Below are 19,583 nucleotides of genomic sequence, written 5' to 3' on the forward strand. Positions count from 1 at the left end.
CTTTCCTGCACTACAAGCTAAACAAATGCCAGCATGACTGACTTACAACTATGGATTGTTATCACGCCCTTGAGCACGTCCTGGCCATGTTTATCACTCTGTCGCTTGTTATGTGTTGCATTCATTATCACATTATGTTGACCGACAAAATATTTAGATGTCCTTGATTTTAATGAAAACAACAACATTATTTCAAGTTGAGCTAAGAGACTGACGATAAAACTATAAATGGGACAAGCGCTGTCCTGACCAACCTTCTGAAGGGGGGCAACAGAAAGAAGGAACACAATGACAGTAGAAATATCAGTGATCACTGTGGTACTAGTGTTCCTGGTTGTGCTGCTGTTGATTCTTCTGATTCCTGGCCAGAGAGACCAATCTATAAAGGAAGACCACAAGGGGAGTAAGTCTACAGGTAATGGTCCATTTGCTGTATATATATGTATATTTGAACATGCTGGTTGTACACCACTGATTACCTCCTGATCTAATGGATTTTTATAATTACTGCTCATTCTCCCTCTTTGACTTGTGTCTTTCTTACCTTCTTCAGTTGAATGTGGACTGCTGCAGTTTCTCTATCAGTTCCTTCCCCGCTCCTCCTCTCCTTGCCTCCCAGGTCCTCCAAGCCTCTTCCTCATAGGCAACATGAGGGAGCTGACACACGAACACCTGCCAATTCACCTGACCAATCTGGCTCAGCGGTATGGAAACATCTATCGCCTGAAATGTGGAAACACAAGTAATCATGTCCATTTCACATTCATGGATTTGCCACAATTGTATCATATCACATGCTGACTTGAAAGTAGCTAGTACAAAACTCTGATGTATTTCTTTCAGCCATGGTAGTACTTAATAGTGGTGAAGTCATAAGAGAAGCACTGGTGAAAAAATGGTCAGACTTTGCTGGGAGACCAGCTTCATACACAGGTAAACGACCCAAACTTATTTTGCAATAGCACTATGCATAACTATTGTTCGTCATTGTGACCTCTACTGACTTGCAACAGGTGATTTTGTGTCTGGGGGAGGGCGCACCATCTCTCTGGGGGACTATAACGAGGAGTGGAGGGCACATCGTCGCCTCATCCACAGTGCCTTGCAGCGTTGCTGTCAGCGATCTTTGCACGGTGTGATCGAGAGACAGGCACTGCATCTGAGAGAGGTAAAGGACAGAAGAGGAACAAATAATGTACACACTTTTCTTAAAAACACAATGGCCTGTCATGTGATGGTAGTGATCAATGACAGCAAACCAAATGTTGGGGTATTTCCAGAGACAAAAAGATGAAGCATACTGTAGTTTGTTCATTGTTTAGGTTTTGATGGACTATCAAGGCAGTGCTGTAGATCTCTCAGAGGATTTCACAGTGGCAGCCAGTAACGTCATCACCACTTTGGCTTTTGGAAAAGAAGTGAGTATCTTTTATCCCTCAGCTCAGTTTTTACCTCTGAGTGTCGAAGATGAGTTGCAAAGATCTTATTTTAAATAATGAACGGTTGCGGTTGTGGTGGCAGACCAGTGCTCGCTTGCCTGTTGATGTTTGGAACTGGCTTACTGTTTATGTTGTTCTTTTTAGAAGCTTGCATTACATAAGTGCATTCATAGTCTACTATTGTGTTACTAGCCAGTGCATTTCATTGGTAGGTTGTTTTCTATGTTTTCTAGTACGATAAAAGTTCTTTGGAGTTGCAGCAGCTGCACAGCTGTCTGAATGAGATTGTTGCTCTGTGGGGCTCCTCCTGGATTTCTGCTCTGGACTCCTTCCCACTGCTCAGAGTGAGTACATTATTCACTATCTTGACTACAGATCACAGGAAAGACTGACAAACATATTTTGAATGAGATTTCACAAATTATGCAATTCTTCTCAAAGAAATTACCCAATCCTGTGTTTGCCCGTCTCCTGAAAGAGGTGGCCAAGAGAGATGACATTGTAAGAAAACATCTCAACAATTACAAGGTTAGTAAAAACAAACGGCAAAGAAAATAAGATTATGAAATGTAGATGCATACAACAGAGAGGTTTGATTACGCTAAATTGCTCAAGGCTGTGGTGTGGTGATAACACAAATGTCAAAATAATAATTTTCAAATCTTTCTCTACCAAAGCCAAATATGGTAATCAGCTTGGATATAGAGCTAAAGAGAAAGCAAGAATGAGACATCATCTCAAACAATTCACACCAGACACCTTTCAAATCAAGTTGTTGCATTGTTGTCTGAACAGTCACAAGATAAAAAGACTGAAGATGCCATCACAGGATTCATCCTCCAGGGCCTTGATAAACAGCAGAACACAGATCATGGAGTGGTAAGTGTATAGAACAGTGGAGATACCAGAGGAGAGGATATTTTAAAATGTAGGGGGAGTCATGTACTAAATCACTTAAATGACTAAATGACATGTCTTCACACCTCCAGGTGCTGACAGATATTCATGTTCACATGGCCACTGTGGACCTTCTCATCGGGGGGACAGAGACCACTGCTGCCTGGCTGAACTGGACTGTGGCCTTCCTCTTGCACAGACCAGAGGCAGGGTGCATCATTTGACATAAAACACCATATTTTACAGCCTGAAGTTTATCTCAGCATGTCTCTGCTCTCTTTTTTTAATCTTCAGGTGCAGACCAAAGTGTATGAGGAGTTATGCAGAGTGCTAGAGGGACGATACCCCAAATACAGTGACAGACACAGACTTCCTGTCCTGTGCTCTTTGATCAATGAGGTGCTCAGACTCAGGCCAGTTGCCCCGTTGGCAGTGCCACACAGGGCCATCAGAGACAGCAGGTCAGCTGAACGACCATATGCAGTGATAATGAGAGAATGCAAAGACGATTAGTGGCCATTGAGATTATATATTATTAAGGCTGGGTGATATGATAAGATATACGTATATCGTCAAAACCGTATAAAAATGTTAAGCATATTTTATTTTTTCTATATCGTATCTATTGTTATGTTGAAAAGCCATTTGTGTTAAGATATTATTTACATAATTTGGACAACGCTTTCTGTTCAGATCCTTGCACATTTTGTTCATTGTTCAACATTTTTAATAAAATGCGAAAATATCCGGTACTTATCATTAGTCAAGCATTTAATTCACACGGGAGTAAACAAAAATAGGCTTTACTATGTGGTTATTAATTCATATAGACCACTTATTGAATCATCAGAAAACATGATATGTCATTATCGAGCTATGAAATTACCTATAATCAGGATAGAAGATTTATATATGATATGTTGAGCAGGCATTGGTACTGTTTGTTAGGCTACAGTATTAACCAGTTTATGAATCATGGCACAGACACATCTCTCTCATAATTCACTCACTCGTAAAAAAAAAAAGTTAGGTCCTTGGTGCTTAAGCGTAAGAAAAAAACCCCAACAAAACATGGATAAACTAAAGCACTTAATGTGTCTAAATGTGTTGATTTCATTTGGAAAAAAAGGATGTATGTTAATTTGGTGCTGCTCTGTTTCTGATGTTTTTAGTTACATATTATCTGCTAACACTCTGCATTATGTATGTATGTATGTATAATCCCCACATATTGTTAAGTATTGCAGGTTACTTCATCCCTAAGAACACAGTCATCATTCCTAATCTTTTTGGAGCTCACCATGATCCTTCAGTCTGGTCTGAACCTTACAGCTTCAAACCAGGTACTGCTCTAACTGTGAGGTGCATTCCTTTCACTTGGCTCAGCAGATCTCAAATTAAGTTGCTACTCTCTCCCTCTCTCTCTCTCTTTCAGAGCGCTTTCTGGAAGGAGGAGGAGGTTCCGCCCGTGCCCTGATCCCTTTCGGAGGGGGGGCTCGGCTCTGCCTGGGGGAGTCTGTCGCCAAAATGGAGCTCTTTCTGTTCACTGCCTACTTACTGAGAGATTTCCACTTCGTCCCTCCTGAGAGCGAGGCCTCTCTGCCTGACCTGAGAGGAGTTGCTAGTGTTGTACTCAAGGTCAAGCCCTACACAGTTATAGCACGTCCTAGACCTGTGACTAATCCCTGATCTGCTTACTTGTTGTTTAAACATTTTGCATTTGTGTGCAAACAATTTGTTTAGTTTTTACATGTAAAGAATTATTACAGAACATTCATGTGTATGTTTCCTTCTATTTGTCTGTAGTGTTAAAGTAGTCTGTTTAATGGATCATAAATATGAATGTATTAGTATTTGAATTATTTACTCTATCATTCCTAAAATAACATGTTTAACCCAGACTATATATACTGATTTGTTTCATCTATTGTATACAACAAACTTGATTAAAGTCATGTACTGTACATGAAGAGAATGAGCCTCAACTTCATCAGTGGTTGGTCATGATGAGATTTCTCCAGAATGGAAACAGAAAGTGCTGTGTCCTCAGAAGGAAAAGTTTAAACAAATGAACACTGTTCAGGTGGAGTTGCATATGAATACTTTACGGTGAAACTGTAAAGTATTGCTTCCGAGAAGAAGAAAATCTGCCACAGAGTGACAGCACCACCCAGAGGAAACGTTACAGAAGGTAAAATTAAAAATTTCTCTCCTGCAGGTCATCACTCCTCCTCACTGTTAGAGGCACTTCTTGTTAAAGTGTTTGCATTTACACCATTAATAGCCATCTAGTGATAACAGATGTTGCTAGAGGGCATTATTGTTTGCACATGTGACATAGAGGGGAAATATTACATGAAAAACACTAAATGAACAGTGCACATGAAGTATTCATTTGTATAGTGACCACGGTTTTGTATAAAGTGAAAGGGTTGGGCTGAGAAGATGAACATGGCCTCTCGAGGGTTGGTCTTAAACTTAAAATGAGTAATTTCCTGAACATGTGTTTTTAGAAAACTTCTGCTATCAGAGGATTTAGCAATAAGCAAGAGAATCTGTGAGAAGACATAGGAGAGAAGGATGGTTTCCTTTTCATTGTTAAGACTCTGTCTTCTTTCCCTCACACAGGCAGCAGCTGGACTTCAGACATTTGGTAATTATAAAAAAAAAAGAAAATGTTCTCTTTTTAATCTGTTGTATATTCGTTTTGGGATATGACTTTATAACTAACTTCTCTGACTGTATTTCTAACATAAACCACAAAGATACTACATGTAAAAGATGACTTTTTCCTTTAATTTTTCCATTAATTATACTGAATGCTTAGTACAATCAAAAGTTAAAAACAAAACAAATTCAAGATAATTTTGAACACAAAAGGTTGTAAAGAGCACTATAATATAACACTCAAGTAAAAGTACTTATAGCCTATGTTTAATTTTACTCAAGTGGCCTACAAGTAAAATTACTTTGGTAAAAATGTACTTACCTAATCGTTTTTAATTAAATCAATTAAAAATCATGCTTATACTTTTAAAAGAAAAGGGGTCGGGGTTGGGCGGTGGGTGTAACCTTACCAGAAGACACTAGAAAAGCGATAAAACTAAAAACAATCACACAAAAATAATCATAATCACCTAAATAACAACTGGAAAACCTTTGCGGCAAGAAACCCAGAAATGAAATACCAGATCAGCTGCAGCCTCAACTATAACACATATGAAACAAAGGAGGGACTGCATAGTTTTTGCTGAACACATTCATCATTCTCCTCTGCAAAGAACTGCAACATGTCATGTTTTTGGTTGCACACCTGCACTCCAGCAGGTTCAGAGAGGTGAACAGACTACAGCCATTAGAGCGAAAATAATAACTAAAAGGCTGAAATCTAGTCTGTCAACTATGACTGAGAAATCTGAGACTTTAAGTTGAATTAAGTTATAGGCCTATACATTATGGAGATCTAATAGTCACCTGTGTTTTCCTTTACATAAAGACATTTCCAGCATAAATTGGTACATACTGTACAAATCCACCTAAACGCAGGAAATTAAATGTTTGACACTCAGACTTTTCTGTGGTAGGACCCTCAGACCCTGGCTGAATATGTGTCCCATCACAACGTTGAGAGGAAATCTGCACCCCTAAAATTATATATATATATTTTTTGTACACACACTGGAGTAGGCTAAATAACTTTCACTCCTGGTTATGAAAATGTTCAGTTTATGGTAGAAAGGTCACCAACTTCCATACCCTACCTAACTTTTCAGTTCTAGTGGTGAACATTTACTCTTGCAAAGGTAGATGACATATTTGACGGAACTACCTCGTGACTTTGAAAATTAAATCCTTTTTTATTTTTATTTCCAACAGATCATTTGGTGATCGCCTTACTAGGAGATAGAATTACTTTGCCATGTGGCATAGCCTCTATTAAATCCTGCTCCTCTGTTAACTGGGACATGGCTGGGGAGTTTGGCTCAGTCACTGAGGTGGTGAAGGCTGGAAGGGTGACAGATCCAAACAACCTCAGACATGGCCTGCTTAAGGACTGCTCTCTGGAGATTAATCACCTGACACTTAATGATGCGCGACTCTACTCTTGTGACAGCGGAGCGCTCAATTCAAGTGTTTCACTTCAGATTCTTGAAGGTAAGTGACGTGAATCATTACCAAAACCATTACTTTAAACCAGGGGTACCCAACCCTGCTCCTGGAGAGCTTCTGCCCTGCAGGTTTTACGTTTCTCTCTGCTCCAACACACCTGATTCTAATGATGTGCTCGTTATCAAGCAGCTGAAGCTTGTTAAAGGTTTGAATATCGTTAGAATCAGGTGTGTTAGAGCAAAGAGAAACTTAAAACATGCAGGGCAGTAGCTCTCCAGGAGCAGGGTTGGGCACCCCTGCTTTAAACCATAATCATTTGAAGTCAGTATCACAGCAGTCACATGCCATTTTTCATTCACCAGTTACTGAGAGCTCAAATCCTGTGCACAGCACAGTACAACTTCAGTGTTTCCTCAACACATATAAAGGATACATCCCTTGTAACGACAAAGGGATACATATAAAGTGGAGCACTGAAGATAATACGCCATTAAATGGCAACAGATTCAGCTTTGAAAATCCCTCTGAATGCTTCTCTAAACTGATCATCACGAAAAAACTGACCGACCATCACAGGAAATGGAAATGTCAGCTGACTCAGAATGACAAGGTTAAAGCCACCATCACTTATACAACAACAATAAAAGGTACCAACGCACACCAAATGACCAATGCAATAAGATTGACCCAAGTGTAACCAATGCTCCTTTTCTCCTCAGATGGCATAGAGGAAGTGGTTGCTGCAGTGGGTGAGTCAGTGTCACTCTCTTGTTGCACCACTTCCTTTCTCGGTGTGGAAGGCAGCGTGAGGTGGGCTGTGGGGGAAAGGACACTGACAGATAATATCCCACCATATAAAGGCCAAACACATGTGGCCAAGGACTCGTCACTGGTCATTAACAAAGTCAGTGCTTTGCATGCCGGGGACTACCAGTGTTCAGAGTCCACTGATCAGCAAATGCTGTTGAACAAAATCAGGCTGCATACACTAGATGGTGAGTGTTAAAGCTCTACAAGTGCCAGAAAAGAGTGTGACTTGTGCCGTTTGCTATATTTAAAACATTTCCTGTCATGTTTGTCTTTACAGTTAATGCAGCGCTCGGACCTGGAGGAGATAATCTCACTTTGACTTGTGTGCTAACCTGCAATAAAGAATGTGGAAAAGACTTGAATTTAACTTGGTCTGGAGGTAGCCAAACTAGCTGGCAGAGCGGTTTAATGAATGACAATAATACTCTTATAAACAGGCTATTTCTCCCAGTTTTTTCAAAGACTGATGAATTAACCTGCTTTGTGCAAAGAGAGGGTTATGTGATTGCTTCAAAGAAGTGGTACACTGTTAACCGTAAGTATTAATCGTGCTATCGTTGCCTTTTGCTGTGCTGCAGGCCTTTTCTCCTAAATAAAATGTTTCTGCATAGACAGAGAGAAAATACTAATTATGTGATGTCTACAGCTCTGCAAACAACTGCATGGGTAGCCCTCCCTCTAGCCCTCCTGATATGTATAATCGCTGGGGGACTCTACATGTACATAAAGGGGAAGCAAAAGAGGGATGCAGGTAGTGAATGTGGCTAACAAGCAACTTACATACCTACAAACAACCTATGTACAACTATTGTATGAGAATGTTTTCAGAGCCTTGGTGTGGATGAAATAATACCTGAATGGCTGATGTTTTCCCCACCTTTCTGCTTGCAGGAAATGAACAGTCAAGTATTGGAATGGTAAGAGAAAAACATAACTGTTTCCAAAAAGATAGTGTAATAGTAATGTAATGTAATAGTATTCTTCTTCACAGACTCATGTTTATGAGGTCATTCTGGATGCAAATAATGAAGAACTACACCAGCAAAGACAAGGAGGGGCTGCCACCACCACAGCTGACAGTTTCTATGATTTGTTACAGGCTGTAAACTAGGTCTTTTTTTAATTACTTTCAATTTCAATGACCAATACACTAAGCATATTTTTTCTCCAAAACCTTTTGTAAAAGAGAATATTTTCTTGTAACAGACAGAACAGTAGATCATTGTGTATGCTCATTTATCATCAAAAAAGGTTTTATTAAAAGAATGCATTGTAAACTCGCCTCCATTTCATTTAAAACGGAGTAGACATTAACAGGAACAGGGTAATGAGGAAGATTTTCAACAGTTTAAGTAAAAGCGGGCTATAATTTCTTTCCATGTTGCTCCATAGAAGTCTCAAATTACCATTTTTTGCAAGACAAACAATTTACAGGTGAGTAGATATTACATGTTTTACATGATACATAAATCAGCAGGCAACCCATAGACAGTAAGGACCTTCATTATATGAGGAAAGTCTTCTTTGTCTTGAGCAGACTGAAAATTACTCATACTGGACTGCAATGAAGGAGAGACATCTGTCATCTGTCTGTTTTGATATTATGAGAATGAAAGTATGATGTTACAGTGGCAGTTAGGATTTTATAACAGTAGTATTACTTACAAGTGCGCAGGCTTTCATCCAGATAGTGTTGGTATAAGCTGTTGACTCGCTGGCTTGTCCGATCTGTGAGATACAGTTAAAAATTTCAGTGACGTGGTGAACAAAGCAGGAGCGGTCGCAGTGGTTGGACTAAAGAAGGAGGTGAAAGAATAACACAGTGCTCACCCTCTGAACCCATCTGAGTCACAATCTCATAATTGGCAATAGACTCCATAAAAGTACCTGAGCAACAGCAAGAGAACAGAAAGCTGTGAGAACACGTTACACTGCATTGCTCATCAAGCTTGATGAATTAATGGACCAGACCTGCTGGGTGCCTTCGGTTTCGCCGTCTAACTCTCTGGGTGTTATATCTACAGTAAATGAGCAGTCCTATCAGTGCAGCAGTTATGGCAATCCCAATAATGACTGAAGTCACAAGAACAATAAATGCTCCACTGCTCCCCTCCTCCTTGTTTCCCAAAATAATCATCTCACTGGTTGTCAGTGCTGGGGAAAGACAGGAAGAAGATTTCAGCAATAATAACAAAAACATTTAACAGGACATTACTGATTCAAATGAATTAGGATATGAAATACTAATGCAATACCTGACACCGTTGTGACCACTTCATGTTCCGCTTCATGTTCCACTTCATGGAAATAGAAAAGGTACGGATGAGTGATGCATCTTGTCAGTTGTTGTGATAATACCAAAGATTCTTCTTTTCTTAAAAGTTTTTCTAATATATGTTGTCTGTATAATATTTGTTGTTTGTATATCCGGAGTTTTGTTGCAAAAATGATTATAAATTATTATTAAAGTATTTCTGATTCAAAAATCTTACCTTGGACACGCAGATTAATGTCAAAGCAGTGCTGACTTTTTCCAAGCACAGAATTACATCTGTACCAACCACTGTCACTGTAATCCACAGATTGAATAGATAAAGATGTCCCATTAATGTCAACCCTATCATAGTTGACCGATCCAGGGTCCACTCCTTTCAGCTTTGCCCAGGAGATATTTTGATGTTCTTGTTTTCCTAATGTTATGTCCGCTAAGCAGTTCAGGTTGACAGGTGTGCCGGGGACTGCCTTCACTGCTTGAAGGACTTTGCAGTCTGAAAGATGGGAAGTTTGTCATACATGAGTGGGATTTATTTATAAAAGAGTGAGAATGTGGAGAACATTATGTGTCATGTTACCTTTTACTCTCAAAGATATGTTTTTGACAAGAATACAGTCCCAGCCTTTCCAGATTTCACATTTATACAGCCCCTCATCAGACTTCTGTGATTTAGTTAGAAAAAGAGACTTTCGTCCATTTCCATCAGCTTCCCATTTTACACGTTCAGCATCCTGGAATTTGGGTGTTTTAGGCCTGGCAAGGAGAACCTCCATCCGACTGGAATCTGCAGTATACTTAATCAATTTGACTCGGTTGCAGCTCTTTGGATCCACCACATATGAATCAAAACATGGGAGAACTACATCTTCTCCTTGAGAAGCAAGCACAGTCTCTGTTGAACCGTCTTTAAAATGATAAAAAATAAAGATTAGACTCTGTTTAGACATTGCATAGGAGTTTTAGATGGTGTACCCATTCTGTGTCAACACTATGAGGCAGAGAACTGAAGACTTCACAATAAATGGCAGATGTTTAAAAATACTGTACATTATAACATCAGTTAGGAAGTGTATGTATCCTGCCTGTGAAGTTCACTCACTGTTAGTATACACCAAATATGTCTTTAGTATAGTAACCATACAAAAGAAAGTACATTTTGAATCAGGTAAATAATAAATTCAGAGATCGACTCACCTCGGCACTCTGATATGTCTATTAACAGAGCTAATAACAGGAGAGCCAGTGGATACAAGTGTGCCATTTTCTGAGTAATGTAGCAGAGTGGAGTGAAAACATTATTCTCTTTTAGACTTATTTTGTCTCCACCTATTCCTGGTTCTCTATACGTGGGACAGAAACTACCTGCACAGCCAAACATCAGTTTTTTTTCTTCTACATGCTTATGTGGCCAATAGAGCCACCATGTGGCAAGAACAAGACATTACATTAAATTGACAAATGCAGCAGAGGTTATTTATTGAGCTCACATTTAAATGTGACTGGGGAACTTATTCCTCCCTGATTACCATCACCGAGGTGCTCTTGAGCAAGGCAGTCAACTCCTGAGCTGTTCAATGGCTGACAGACTGAGGCTGCTGGTGTGGCTGTGTGTAACTTTATAAAGATATAAAAAAGACAGAAAGAAAAAGAAAACATCACTCTCAGTGATTGTTTTTGAGTAATTGTTTCTGTAGAGTAATGTGCATTGCTCTCTGTTTCCAAACAGTTTTCATTGCTGCTTCACTCTTCCTTCCTTAATAACAATATCACTTTAGTTTTTGCATCACTTTTCTGCACAGACTGTATAAGAGCTTATACATTTGAAAGAGCCCATCCTGACGATTACACAGCAGGTATCATGTATGCAAACTTCTCTTATTGAGCAACACAACAGTGCTTTCTCCTGTTGCTGTGCCCGTTCGGGGCATGTCCGTTTGGAGCAGGCTGACTGATTGGCCCCGGAAAGTGCCGCTTAAAGTGTTCTTGAGAACCACTAATTCAATCAACTTTACACTTGACACTTCACTCCTGTGGGTTCTCAGCAACATACCTGCCAAATGTGAAGTTCATTGGATGATCGTTTCTTGAGATATGCAAAGGACAGTCATACATGCATATTCCTTCCTCTATAGTTAGATACTGCCTGCTACAGCCCCATCTGTTGGCCAAACGGCACCACATTTGTCATGGATGCTCAGACATCATATAAACACATGTCCAGCAAATGTGGTTGCAATAGCATCAAGTGTTCAGGAGATATGATGTTTTTTTGTAATGTAAGCCCTGCCCCACAGCCAACTATAGCAAAACTTTATTTAACATCAAAAATCCTAAAGAGGAATATTTTTTACAATTCGGTCGAGAATATAGAATACAGGAAAATTAATCAAGATATTTGTTTCAATTACTTGGTTTCAAAAGTCACAGGCCAAAGCACGTTGTTGGGTCTCTGGCAATACATCCTTCGTGTAAGGTGCAAAGTAGATTGAGTCGGATTCTGGTCAAATTCAGGCTGTGTGTGAATGTTATTTTGTGCATCAACCTGACCTCAGTTTTACTGCAGCCTTAAATACGCCAGAGGAACCTCACTAATGCTAACTGAAACTTTGTAACTCCACTTCCTCTTGTAGCTCGATTTAGAGAAACGCCACCATAGCTGTTCGCACTTTCAGTGTTCACAGGGTCTCTGCACTGTGCACAGAAATGGACAGCACTGCTCAAGGTCGGTTCTGCTAAGAAGGTTTGTCATTTGACAATCTTTATACACTGTATATTATATGTCTTGTTTTATTTCACAGGAGGTAAAGCATTTGGTCTTCTCAAGTCTCAACAGGAAGAAAAACTGGACTCTACCAATGAGGTGAGTTATCTTGAGACAAAGTCATCACGTTACAAAAGAGATAACTTACTTTTAGAATCATTCTTTCTACACACCTGTGGAATACTTATAATAATATGTCTGATTTATTAATGATGGGTATTATTTAATGACCACCCCCCTAGGCTTTTCTCTCAGATCCCCAGTATGCAGAAGAGGAAGACCTTAGCTCAAAGCTTGATATGTTTAAAAGTGAGTCTCAATGAATTGTTTTATTATTTAGTGTAGTCATAGAGTTTGGAATGAGATTATATTTGTTTGTATTACAGAAAAGTACATGGAGTTTGATCTCAATGACAAAGGAGAAATAGGTAAAACTGCACATGGTCTTAAAGCCCTCAAATATATTCAGCTGCATTTTGAAAATGTTGCTTTCAGTAGTGACTCACAACATCTTCACAGATTACAGATCGATGCATTTTCTCTGAACTGTCAACTTTATAGATTTGATGGGGTTAAAACGGATGCTGGAAAAACTCGGATTGGCCAAGACCCACTTAGAGCTGAAAAAGATGATGTCAGAGGTCGTTGGAGGGACATCAAAAGACACCATCAGCTACAGCGACTTCCTGAACATGATGCTGGGAAAAAGAAATGCAATTCTAAAACTGTGAGTAAACACGTTCAGACAATGAGTGGAGATTCAAAGTTGGGTCACAGGAGGATTAGGGTTAAAAGGAAATGAAGTCCTCAAATTATTAAAATCTATATTTGTATGAAGCTACTACTGATATGGATGGCCTTAAGCCTAAATCTAGTTGTTAAACTACTAGTTTGGTACAAAAAAATCTACATCTTGAAAAATAAAATGTAAATATTGGCTCAATGTGAAAAGTACTTTAAGAAAATGTGATGATTGTTAGTTTTAAATTAGTATTCGCTACAGTCTAAACTTCACAAGTTAACAGTAATGTCTTGTATAGCAGCTGACATGCAATTTCTTCATTTCAGGATCTTGATGTTTGAAGGCATGGGAAAGGAGCAGGAGCACAAAGATGTTGAACCACCTCGTCGCAAAACCTTTTCAGACCTTCCCTGAAGGAGCTCTCCATCCCAGCAGGGAATGACTATTTTCAGATACCTAAATGATTTACAATGCATGCGAATAGAGGGATGGGACATAAAACATATTGTAAAATGTGCAGTTTTTATGAAACATTTGTGCATTCTGCCATGTCTGATTATGACCACAATACAATTTTCAATGATAGCCACCTTCACGCTTTGTAAGTGCTTATAGTAGACTACCTACCTGCCCACCTAGTTGAATAAAAAAAACATGACCTAATGACATGGGAGTGGCCAGTATAGATGTCAGACAAAAATAACAATATTGCTATAAAAAACACAGCCTAGGGATATCACAAGTGAATGCCAACATTTAGGTTAGTGTTTAAAAAAATGGAATAAAAGCAGGAATTCAATACCATAGTGTTGTTGGAAATTCATTAAAAGTGAATGTAAAGAAAATTGTATTTTGTTCCTGTCCCCACATTTTCTTTCACATCTTTATTTGCAAAGTCTTTTTTTTCCTTTCAATGAACATTACAATTTTATATTATGATGATATAACATAAGCAAACTTAAGAAGAAAGAATACTTAAATACACAATAAGAAAGAGTAGAAAATAAAACAATAGATATAGTGAAAATAAATTAATACATTTGAAAGGTAGGCTATAATCACATTTCCTTAAAAAGAGTAGTATATCAGCTATATAAATGAATGAAAATTTCGCTTTAGTGATGTGACACTTTTTATATTGAATTAATATGTTGACAATCCAATGTATTGTTTGGTTTTGGTTTTCACAGTAGAGTTTTGCTTTCAATTTAATAAAGTGATTGTTTTAAATGTTGAAATAGTTGTATAATAGTTTCTTCTTCAACTTTGCAAAACTCTAATTTGTTGTCCACAGCCAAAAACCTTGAAACAAATGTTGCTGTCACTATAATTTGTTTACATCAGCCAACATTTATACGCATTTCCTTTATCTGCGGTATCCTGAACAGGAACTTTATTTTGAAAACTCTGTCTGACCGGAAAACCGTCATCCAGGGAGCGAGGATAAACTAGCTAAGCTTGCAAGTTGATGTGTTAACTAATATAGAAAAGGGTGAGTAAAAGTGACCTTCTGTAAACACTTTTACACATTTGAGCGACAGTACCCGTTATATGCATTGCAGTTATATTTATTAATTTCCATAATAACTGAAATATAGACGCGTTAACGAACGCTAGCGTGCGAGCTAACGTTAGCAGCAGGTTAGAAACTCAAGGTAAATTGAAGATCAGCAATACTATTACATTTGTATGTACACTGTTTTTTTTTTTAACTTGTGGGTTGAATAAAATGTAAAACTTTGTGTTTGTAAAGTTTAACGTGCACCTCATGCATGCATGAACTAAAGCTGTTAGACACACAGTGAGCACGTAACATTAATGTTGGTCCACTCACTGCAGGAGGATGAGCAGCTCAGAGGAGGTGTCCTGGATATCCTGGTTCTGTGGACTCAGAGGGAATGAGTTCTTCTGTGAGGTTAGTTTCTCACCCCCCCGTTGGAGCCTCGATTTAAACCACAAAGTTGCATCTAACGTAATTAAAAAAATGTTAAACGAAATTCACAGGTGCACTGAGGAAAAACATTTAGAAGTGCACATCTTGCATTAAAGGTTGCATATGGCGAATGTGCAGAACACCGCCATCTAGTGTCTCAAGATCGTAGTTGTAACAACAAAAGATAATTCCAGCAATCGGGTTGCTAGGTTGGTCAGACCCGGTCCAGTAGCCTACACAAGACCGGAGTCTGTTTGAGCCGGTTTGAACCCATCCCCTCCGGCAAATCACACCATAAAAACAAGGATTAGAGGAGTTTGATTGACCATGACTGTTAGCCGTTACCGTTGGCAGTTACAGCTAAGTAACATGAAATTTAGCTTACGATCAAGGAGAAACGTAGCCATTTGGCGTGCGTTTTAATGCCGTTTAACTCCTTTATCTTAGTCCCTCAAATATTTGGCCTATATTGACTCTGGTTCTTGCCCGTCTCAGGTCACTGAGCTGCTGGGACAAATAACGCAGCTGCAGGATTGGCAAACTCCATTTCACCCAGTGCAAGCTTACAGTAGCTGCGCCCAACAACAGACAACCCTGGCAGCCCTTAATGCCTACTGCTAATGGCTGGTACAATGTCAACAGAACGTGACAGAAAGTAATTGTCAGACCTATCAACATTTTTTTTTAAATAGTAATTGAGACTTAATATTTTTTTATGGAAAAGCAATATTTTCATTTTGTGCCCCACAAAATTCCCTGTGGGTGTATTCATTTCTTTTTTTTTTTTTTAATATAGCTTTCAATAAAGATTCTGCATAGTCAACCTTATAGTTGAAATGGAGAAGTGTGTGCCTTTTTTGAGAATATGACAGAATAATTGTTTAAAAATATGTTTTAAAGAAAATCTGATTTAGATGCGTCTTATAAACAGATTATTTCTGTAGAATAATGTACATCGCTCGCTCTGTTTTCAAACAGTTTTCCTTGCTGCTTTACCTTTCTTTCCTTAACAATATCACTTTAGTTTTAAACTGGTGGGGATGCATCACTTTTCTGCACAGACTGTATTAGAGCTTATACATTTGAAAGAGCCCATGATTGTTTCTTGAGATACGCGAAGGACAGTCATACATGAATATATATTCATTTCTATAGTTAGATACTGCCTGCTACAGCACCATCTGTTGGCCAAATGGCACCACATTTATCATGGATGCTCAGACATCATATAAACACATGTCCAGAAAATGTGGTTGCAATAACACCAAGTGTTCAGGAGATATGATTTATTTTGTAATATAAGCCCTGCCCTACAGCCAACCATAGCAAAACTTTATGGAACATCAAAAATCCTTCAGAGGAATTGAAATAGAGGCGTGTGCCTTTCACAGACTTTTACCACATACTGAAGCATAAAGTCTAACATCACCACCATGACCGACTTCTTGTCTTACAGACTGCCGCACAACACAAACATATTCAATTCAAACATTTAAAGCTTTCTTTCATTTAAAACTTCATAAGAATTGGAATTAAATCTTATTATTGTATATGGTATGGTTGTAAACTGTATGTGTGTTCTTTACGCTATATCCAAGATACTATATACTTTCTGTGTCTTTATGTCTTCAGCTTAATGTTTGTTTTTTGTTGCCCGGGTCCAGAAGAAACCATATTTAATCTCAGCTTTATTTTTTATGGTTGAAATGACAAATAAATATACTTGAGCTTGTACTATCTACGCAACGCTACGTTTTGGTGTTCAGAGGTCATATCTAACTTTTGCTTTATTTTATTATTACAATTTCTCATACTTCATCGGTCAATTTGTTCCTAATGACTTCATATCATTGTTTTATAAATGTATTTGGGTCTGAGGGGACCAGCGTCTATGCAATGTTTGTTTCTTACAGTAATTTATCCCCAGTCAGTAGTCCTTGTTTGTTAAATATGTTGGTAGGATGAGGGTAAAGTACAATTAAGCAAACAACTGCATGTTTAATGGAAGACTGTTTAAAATATCTACACAAAGCACTTGTACTAAAAATATACATTCATTTTTATTTTTTAAGTTGTTGCTTTTGCTTTGTGATGACAGGTGTAATATAAATTTACACTGTTGATTGCTGTCAAAGCTAAAGGATTTCCTGTTACAGCGACTCTGCTGTTAAATGCTAATCTGTTCAACCGAAGCACAGGAGACCTCACTTAAAAAGCCACCTTAGGGAGACATGTCAAAGGAAAATCCCTTAAAATTAAAATACTAGGAATTGTGAGGTAAATGTAGACATCGAGGGCAACACACTGGTTTGTCTGACTAGGTTAACACTCACACAATTCCATTCTAAATTTAACCACTCGCATTCTTCATTGGCAGCATCTAAGTAGTCCTGTTAAGCTCTTGCATAATGCTTCCTTATCAGTACGCTGTAGCAATGTGCCATTACTTGCAACAGTAATTAACGCCATTAATAGCCACTCATTGTCTCCAATTGTGCGTTACAGGTCGATGAGGACTACATACAGGACAAGTTTAACCTGACAGGTTTGAATGAGCAGGTGCCTCACTATCGCCAGGCTTTGGACATGATTCTTGACTTGGAGCCAGGTGAGAATATCAAGGAAGTATCAGTTCCCATGTGAAATTAAATAAAGCAACCCTTTAAGTGTCTAAATCACTTTAATTTGACAGATGAGGAACTTGAAGATAACCCTAATCAGAGTGACTTAATAGAGCAGGCAGCAGAGATGCTCTACGGGCTCATACATGCACGCTACATCCTCACAAACAGAGGCATTGCACAGATGGTAGGTTATTGCTTCATATTTTCAAATTCTTACATGACATGAATCAGTAGTTATTTCTAAATGCGTTGTTCTCCATAGTTGGAAAAGTATCAACAAGGGGATTTTGGCTATTGCCCCAGGGTCTATTGTGAGAATCAGCCAATGCTTCCTATCGGTAAGACTGACTCTTTTTGTCTTCACATTAAACAAATTGTCCTTTACACACAACCCACACCACACCTTTGACAGCATACTCACCTATCTCTCGTCTGATTTAGGTCTGTCTGACATCCCGGGAGAAGCGATGGTGAAGCTATATTGCCCAAAGTGCATGGATGTTTACACGCCCAAATCCTCTAGACATCACCACACAGATGGAGCCTATTTTGGGACAGGGTTCCCCCACATGCTGTTCATGGTGCACCCAGAGTACCGTCCAAAGCGACCAGCCAACCAGTTTGTACCGAGGTGGGTTTGATATGTCATTAATGCTATTTGTTAGCATAAACTTTAACTTGCACTAGCATGCCTTATTTCCCTTAGACCTCAGTTAGGCTGGGCATTAAACCTAGCTTAATATATTTTTATGTCAACCAAAATGTGTCTTAAAATAAGCTTTGAAACCCATAAAGTACTAAAACTTGACATTGATTTCAAGGTTAGATGTATCTTAATTTAGTAAGTTTGTCATAATTTAAATGATGTTGCATGCATTGTCATTTTAGACTGTTTTAATATCTGAAACTCAGGTATCTTATTGGCACTGGCATTAAAATGTTTTATACAATACTCAGGCCTTGATCTCAGATGAGTAAAAAGAAGATTCCTTCTGTCCAGGAAGTGATTGTATTTTTTTTTTCCAGGCTATATGGTTTTAAAATTCACCCAATGGCCTATCAACTTCAACTTCAGGCTGCGTCAAGTTTCAAGAGCCCAGTCAAGACAATTCGCTAGGACGCCGCTTCGACGAACACATTGGACTTTAACACTTTGTTTACTGCTTGTTTTAAAGAATATAATATTATATATTCCAATGAATGCCTGCAGTTTCTCAAACTCATCTCTGTGTTGATATACACTTTAAGATATGTCCTCACATTTACTGTTACATTTGAGCAGGTTAGTTTTTCCATATTAAACATGTAATTATTTCCACAGGGTCGATGTCCTGTTACAGCGTTTAACTTTAATTGACATCAATGGATCTTTTCACATTTTAGGGATGTTTCTCCGAAACAGAAAAGTGGCTTTAACTCTGTGATAATGAAGGCTACAGTGTGCTTTGTGGCTTAAATGCAGGGGATTGAATGTAACTGAAAATCTTGCTACCAGCCCGACAGGTTTGCCTTATCATTGATACTGTCAGTCCATGCTACTGAAGGTTAACATTAAATCACATTAACTTGTGCTGCAGAACAGATTTTGGAATATGCATAAAGATTTTATCCTGTTTTGTTTTTTTTCTCTTTTTTTTAACAGCATTATGTGTAAATGGGATGAGGTGCTATTTAAGAAGCAATGTATCAAATTAGAGTTAGAAAGTAAGAACTTATCTCAAAAATGGACTTCTGTTTGATTGAAATTATATTGCGCTGTTTGGTATCCTTAAAATTCAGTGGCTGTGTATACTTTTAGGCAATATTTTCCTGATAAATCTGTATTTGTAGTTTAATCATGTTTACACCATTATTATAATCTTGACAGATGTGACATTTTCTCAAGTGTTAGGTGTTGATTGAAAATGCCGTACCATCTAGTGTGGAATAAGTGAATGGGATTAAATATTTATTTCTTACCAACTTTTTAAGTTGTATGTTTCAAACACACAC

The 19,583-nt window shown here is 38.4% G+C and overlaps 4 protein-coding genes across 5 annotated transcripts; all 4 read left to right on the plus strand.

Moving 5' to 3' along the window:
- Positions 1–288: 288 nt before the first annotated feature.
- Positions 289–4,025, plus strand: cyp21a2 (cytochrome P450, family 21, subfamily A, polypeptide 2; the record flags this gene model as incomplete). Its single annotated transcript, XM_083917839.1, has 12 exons — positions 289–415; positions 554–742; positions 844–933; positions 1,014–1,168; positions 1,323–1,418; positions 1,673–1,783; positions 1,881–1,967; positions 2,235–2,318; positions 2,429–2,542; positions 2,631–2,797; positions 3,576–3,679; positions 3,772–4,025. 12 exons carry the CDS (start codon positions 289–291, stop codon positions 4,023–4,025), a joined length of 1,578 nt encoding a protein of 525 aa, XP_083773965.1.
- An 856-nt stretch (positions 4,026–4,881) lies between these two features.
- Positions 4,882–8,482, plus strand: LOC310950243 (uncharacterized protein). Of its 2 annotated transcripts, XM_083917941.1 has the most exons (8): positions 4,882–4,989; positions 6,213–6,491; positions 6,809–7,093; positions 7,166–7,441; positions 7,534–7,791; positions 7,903–8,007; positions 8,148–8,173; positions 8,248–8,482. In XM_083917941.1, the coding sequence occupies exons 1-8, from the start codon at positions 4,917–4,919 to the stop codon at positions 8,365–8,367; spliced, it is 1,422 nt and encodes a 473-aa protein (XP_083774067.1). In that variant the 5' UTR covers positions 4,882–4,916; the 3' UTR covers positions 8,368–8,482. The 2 variants fall into 2 exon arrangements, with proteins under 2 accessions (XP_083774067.1, XP_083774068.1); XM_083917942.1 differs by lacking the exon at positions 7,903–8,007.
- Positions 8,483–12,175: 3,693 nt separating this feature from the next.
- On the plus strand, positions 12,176–13,998 carry LOC310950238 (allograft inflammatory factor 1-like). The gene is made up of 6 exons (XM_083917932.1): positions 12,176–12,253; positions 12,330–12,391; positions 12,535–12,601; positions 12,679–12,720; positions 12,854–13,019; positions 13,361–13,998. The coding sequence occupies exons 1-6, from the start codon at positions 12,235–12,237 to the stop codon at positions 13,446–13,448; spliced, it is 444 nt and encodes a 147-aa protein (XP_083774058.1). The 5' UTR covers positions 12,176–12,234; the 3' UTR covers positions 13,449–13,998.
- A 452-nt stretch (positions 13,999–14,450) lies between these two features.
- On the plus strand, positions 14,451–19,549 carry LOC310950951 (casein kinase II subunit beta). The gene is made up of 7 exons (XM_083918991.1): positions 14,451–14,526; positions 14,874–14,949; positions 17,473–17,575; positions 17,660–17,775; positions 17,854–17,929; positions 18,033–18,222; positions 18,618–19,549. Exons 2-7 carry the CDS (start codon positions 14,878–14,880, stop codon positions 18,706–18,708), a joined length of 648 nt encoding a protein of 215 aa, XP_083775117.1. The 5' UTR covers positions 14,451–14,526; positions 14,874–14,877; the 3' UTR covers positions 18,709–19,549.
- The last annotated feature ends 34 nt before the right edge of the window (positions 19,550–19,583 follow it).

The sequence above is a fragment of the Echiichthys vipera genome (assembly GCF_963691815.1).
Source record: "Echiichthys vipera genome assembly, chromosome: 8".
Taxonomy (NCBI): Eukaryota; Metazoa; Chordata; class Actinopteri; order Perciformes; family Trachinidae; genus Echiichthys; species Echiichthys vipera.

What these genes read in the sequence shown, in the direction of transcription:
- LOC310950951 (XM_083918991.1), top strand. Translation starts at nt 14,878, where the DNA reads ATGAGCAGCTCAGAGGAGGTGTCCTGGATATCCTGGTTCTGTGGACTC. An exon ending in GGAATGAGTTCTTCTGTGAG is followed by an intron (nt 14,950 to 17,472) that starts GTTAGTTTCTCA and finishes TGTGCGTTACAG; the next exon opens with GTCGATGAGGACTACATACA. An exon ending in TCAGCCAATGCTTCCTATCG is followed by an intron (nt 17,930 to 18,032) that starts GTAAGACTGACT and finishes CGTCTGATTTAG; the next exon opens with GTCTGTCTGACATCCCGGGA.
- LOC310950243 (XM_083917941.1), top strand. Translation starts at nt 4,917, where the DNA reads ATGGTTTCCTTTTCATTGTTAAGACTCTGTCTTCTTTCCCTCACACAG. An exon ending in TTATACAACAACAATAAAAG is followed by an intron (nt 7,094 to 7,165) that starts GTACCAACGCAC and finishes TTTTCTCCTCAG; the next exon opens with ATGGCATAGAGGAAGTGGTT. An exon ending in GAAGCAAAAGAGGGATGCAG is followed by an intron (nt 8,008 to 8,147) that starts GTAGTGAATGTG and finishes TTCTGCTTGCAG; the next exon opens with GAAATGAACAGTCAAGTATT.
- LOC310950238 (XM_083917932.1), top strand. An exon ending in AACTGGACTCTACCAATGAG is followed by an intron (nt 12,392 to 12,534) that starts GTGAGTTATCTT and finishes CCACCCCCCTAG; the next exon opens with GCTTTTCTCTCAGATCCCCA. An exon ending in AAAGCTTGATATGTTTAAAA is followed by an intron (nt 12,602 to 12,678) that starts GTGAGTCTCAAT and finishes TTTGTATTACAG; the next exon opens with AAAAGTACATGGAGTTTGAT.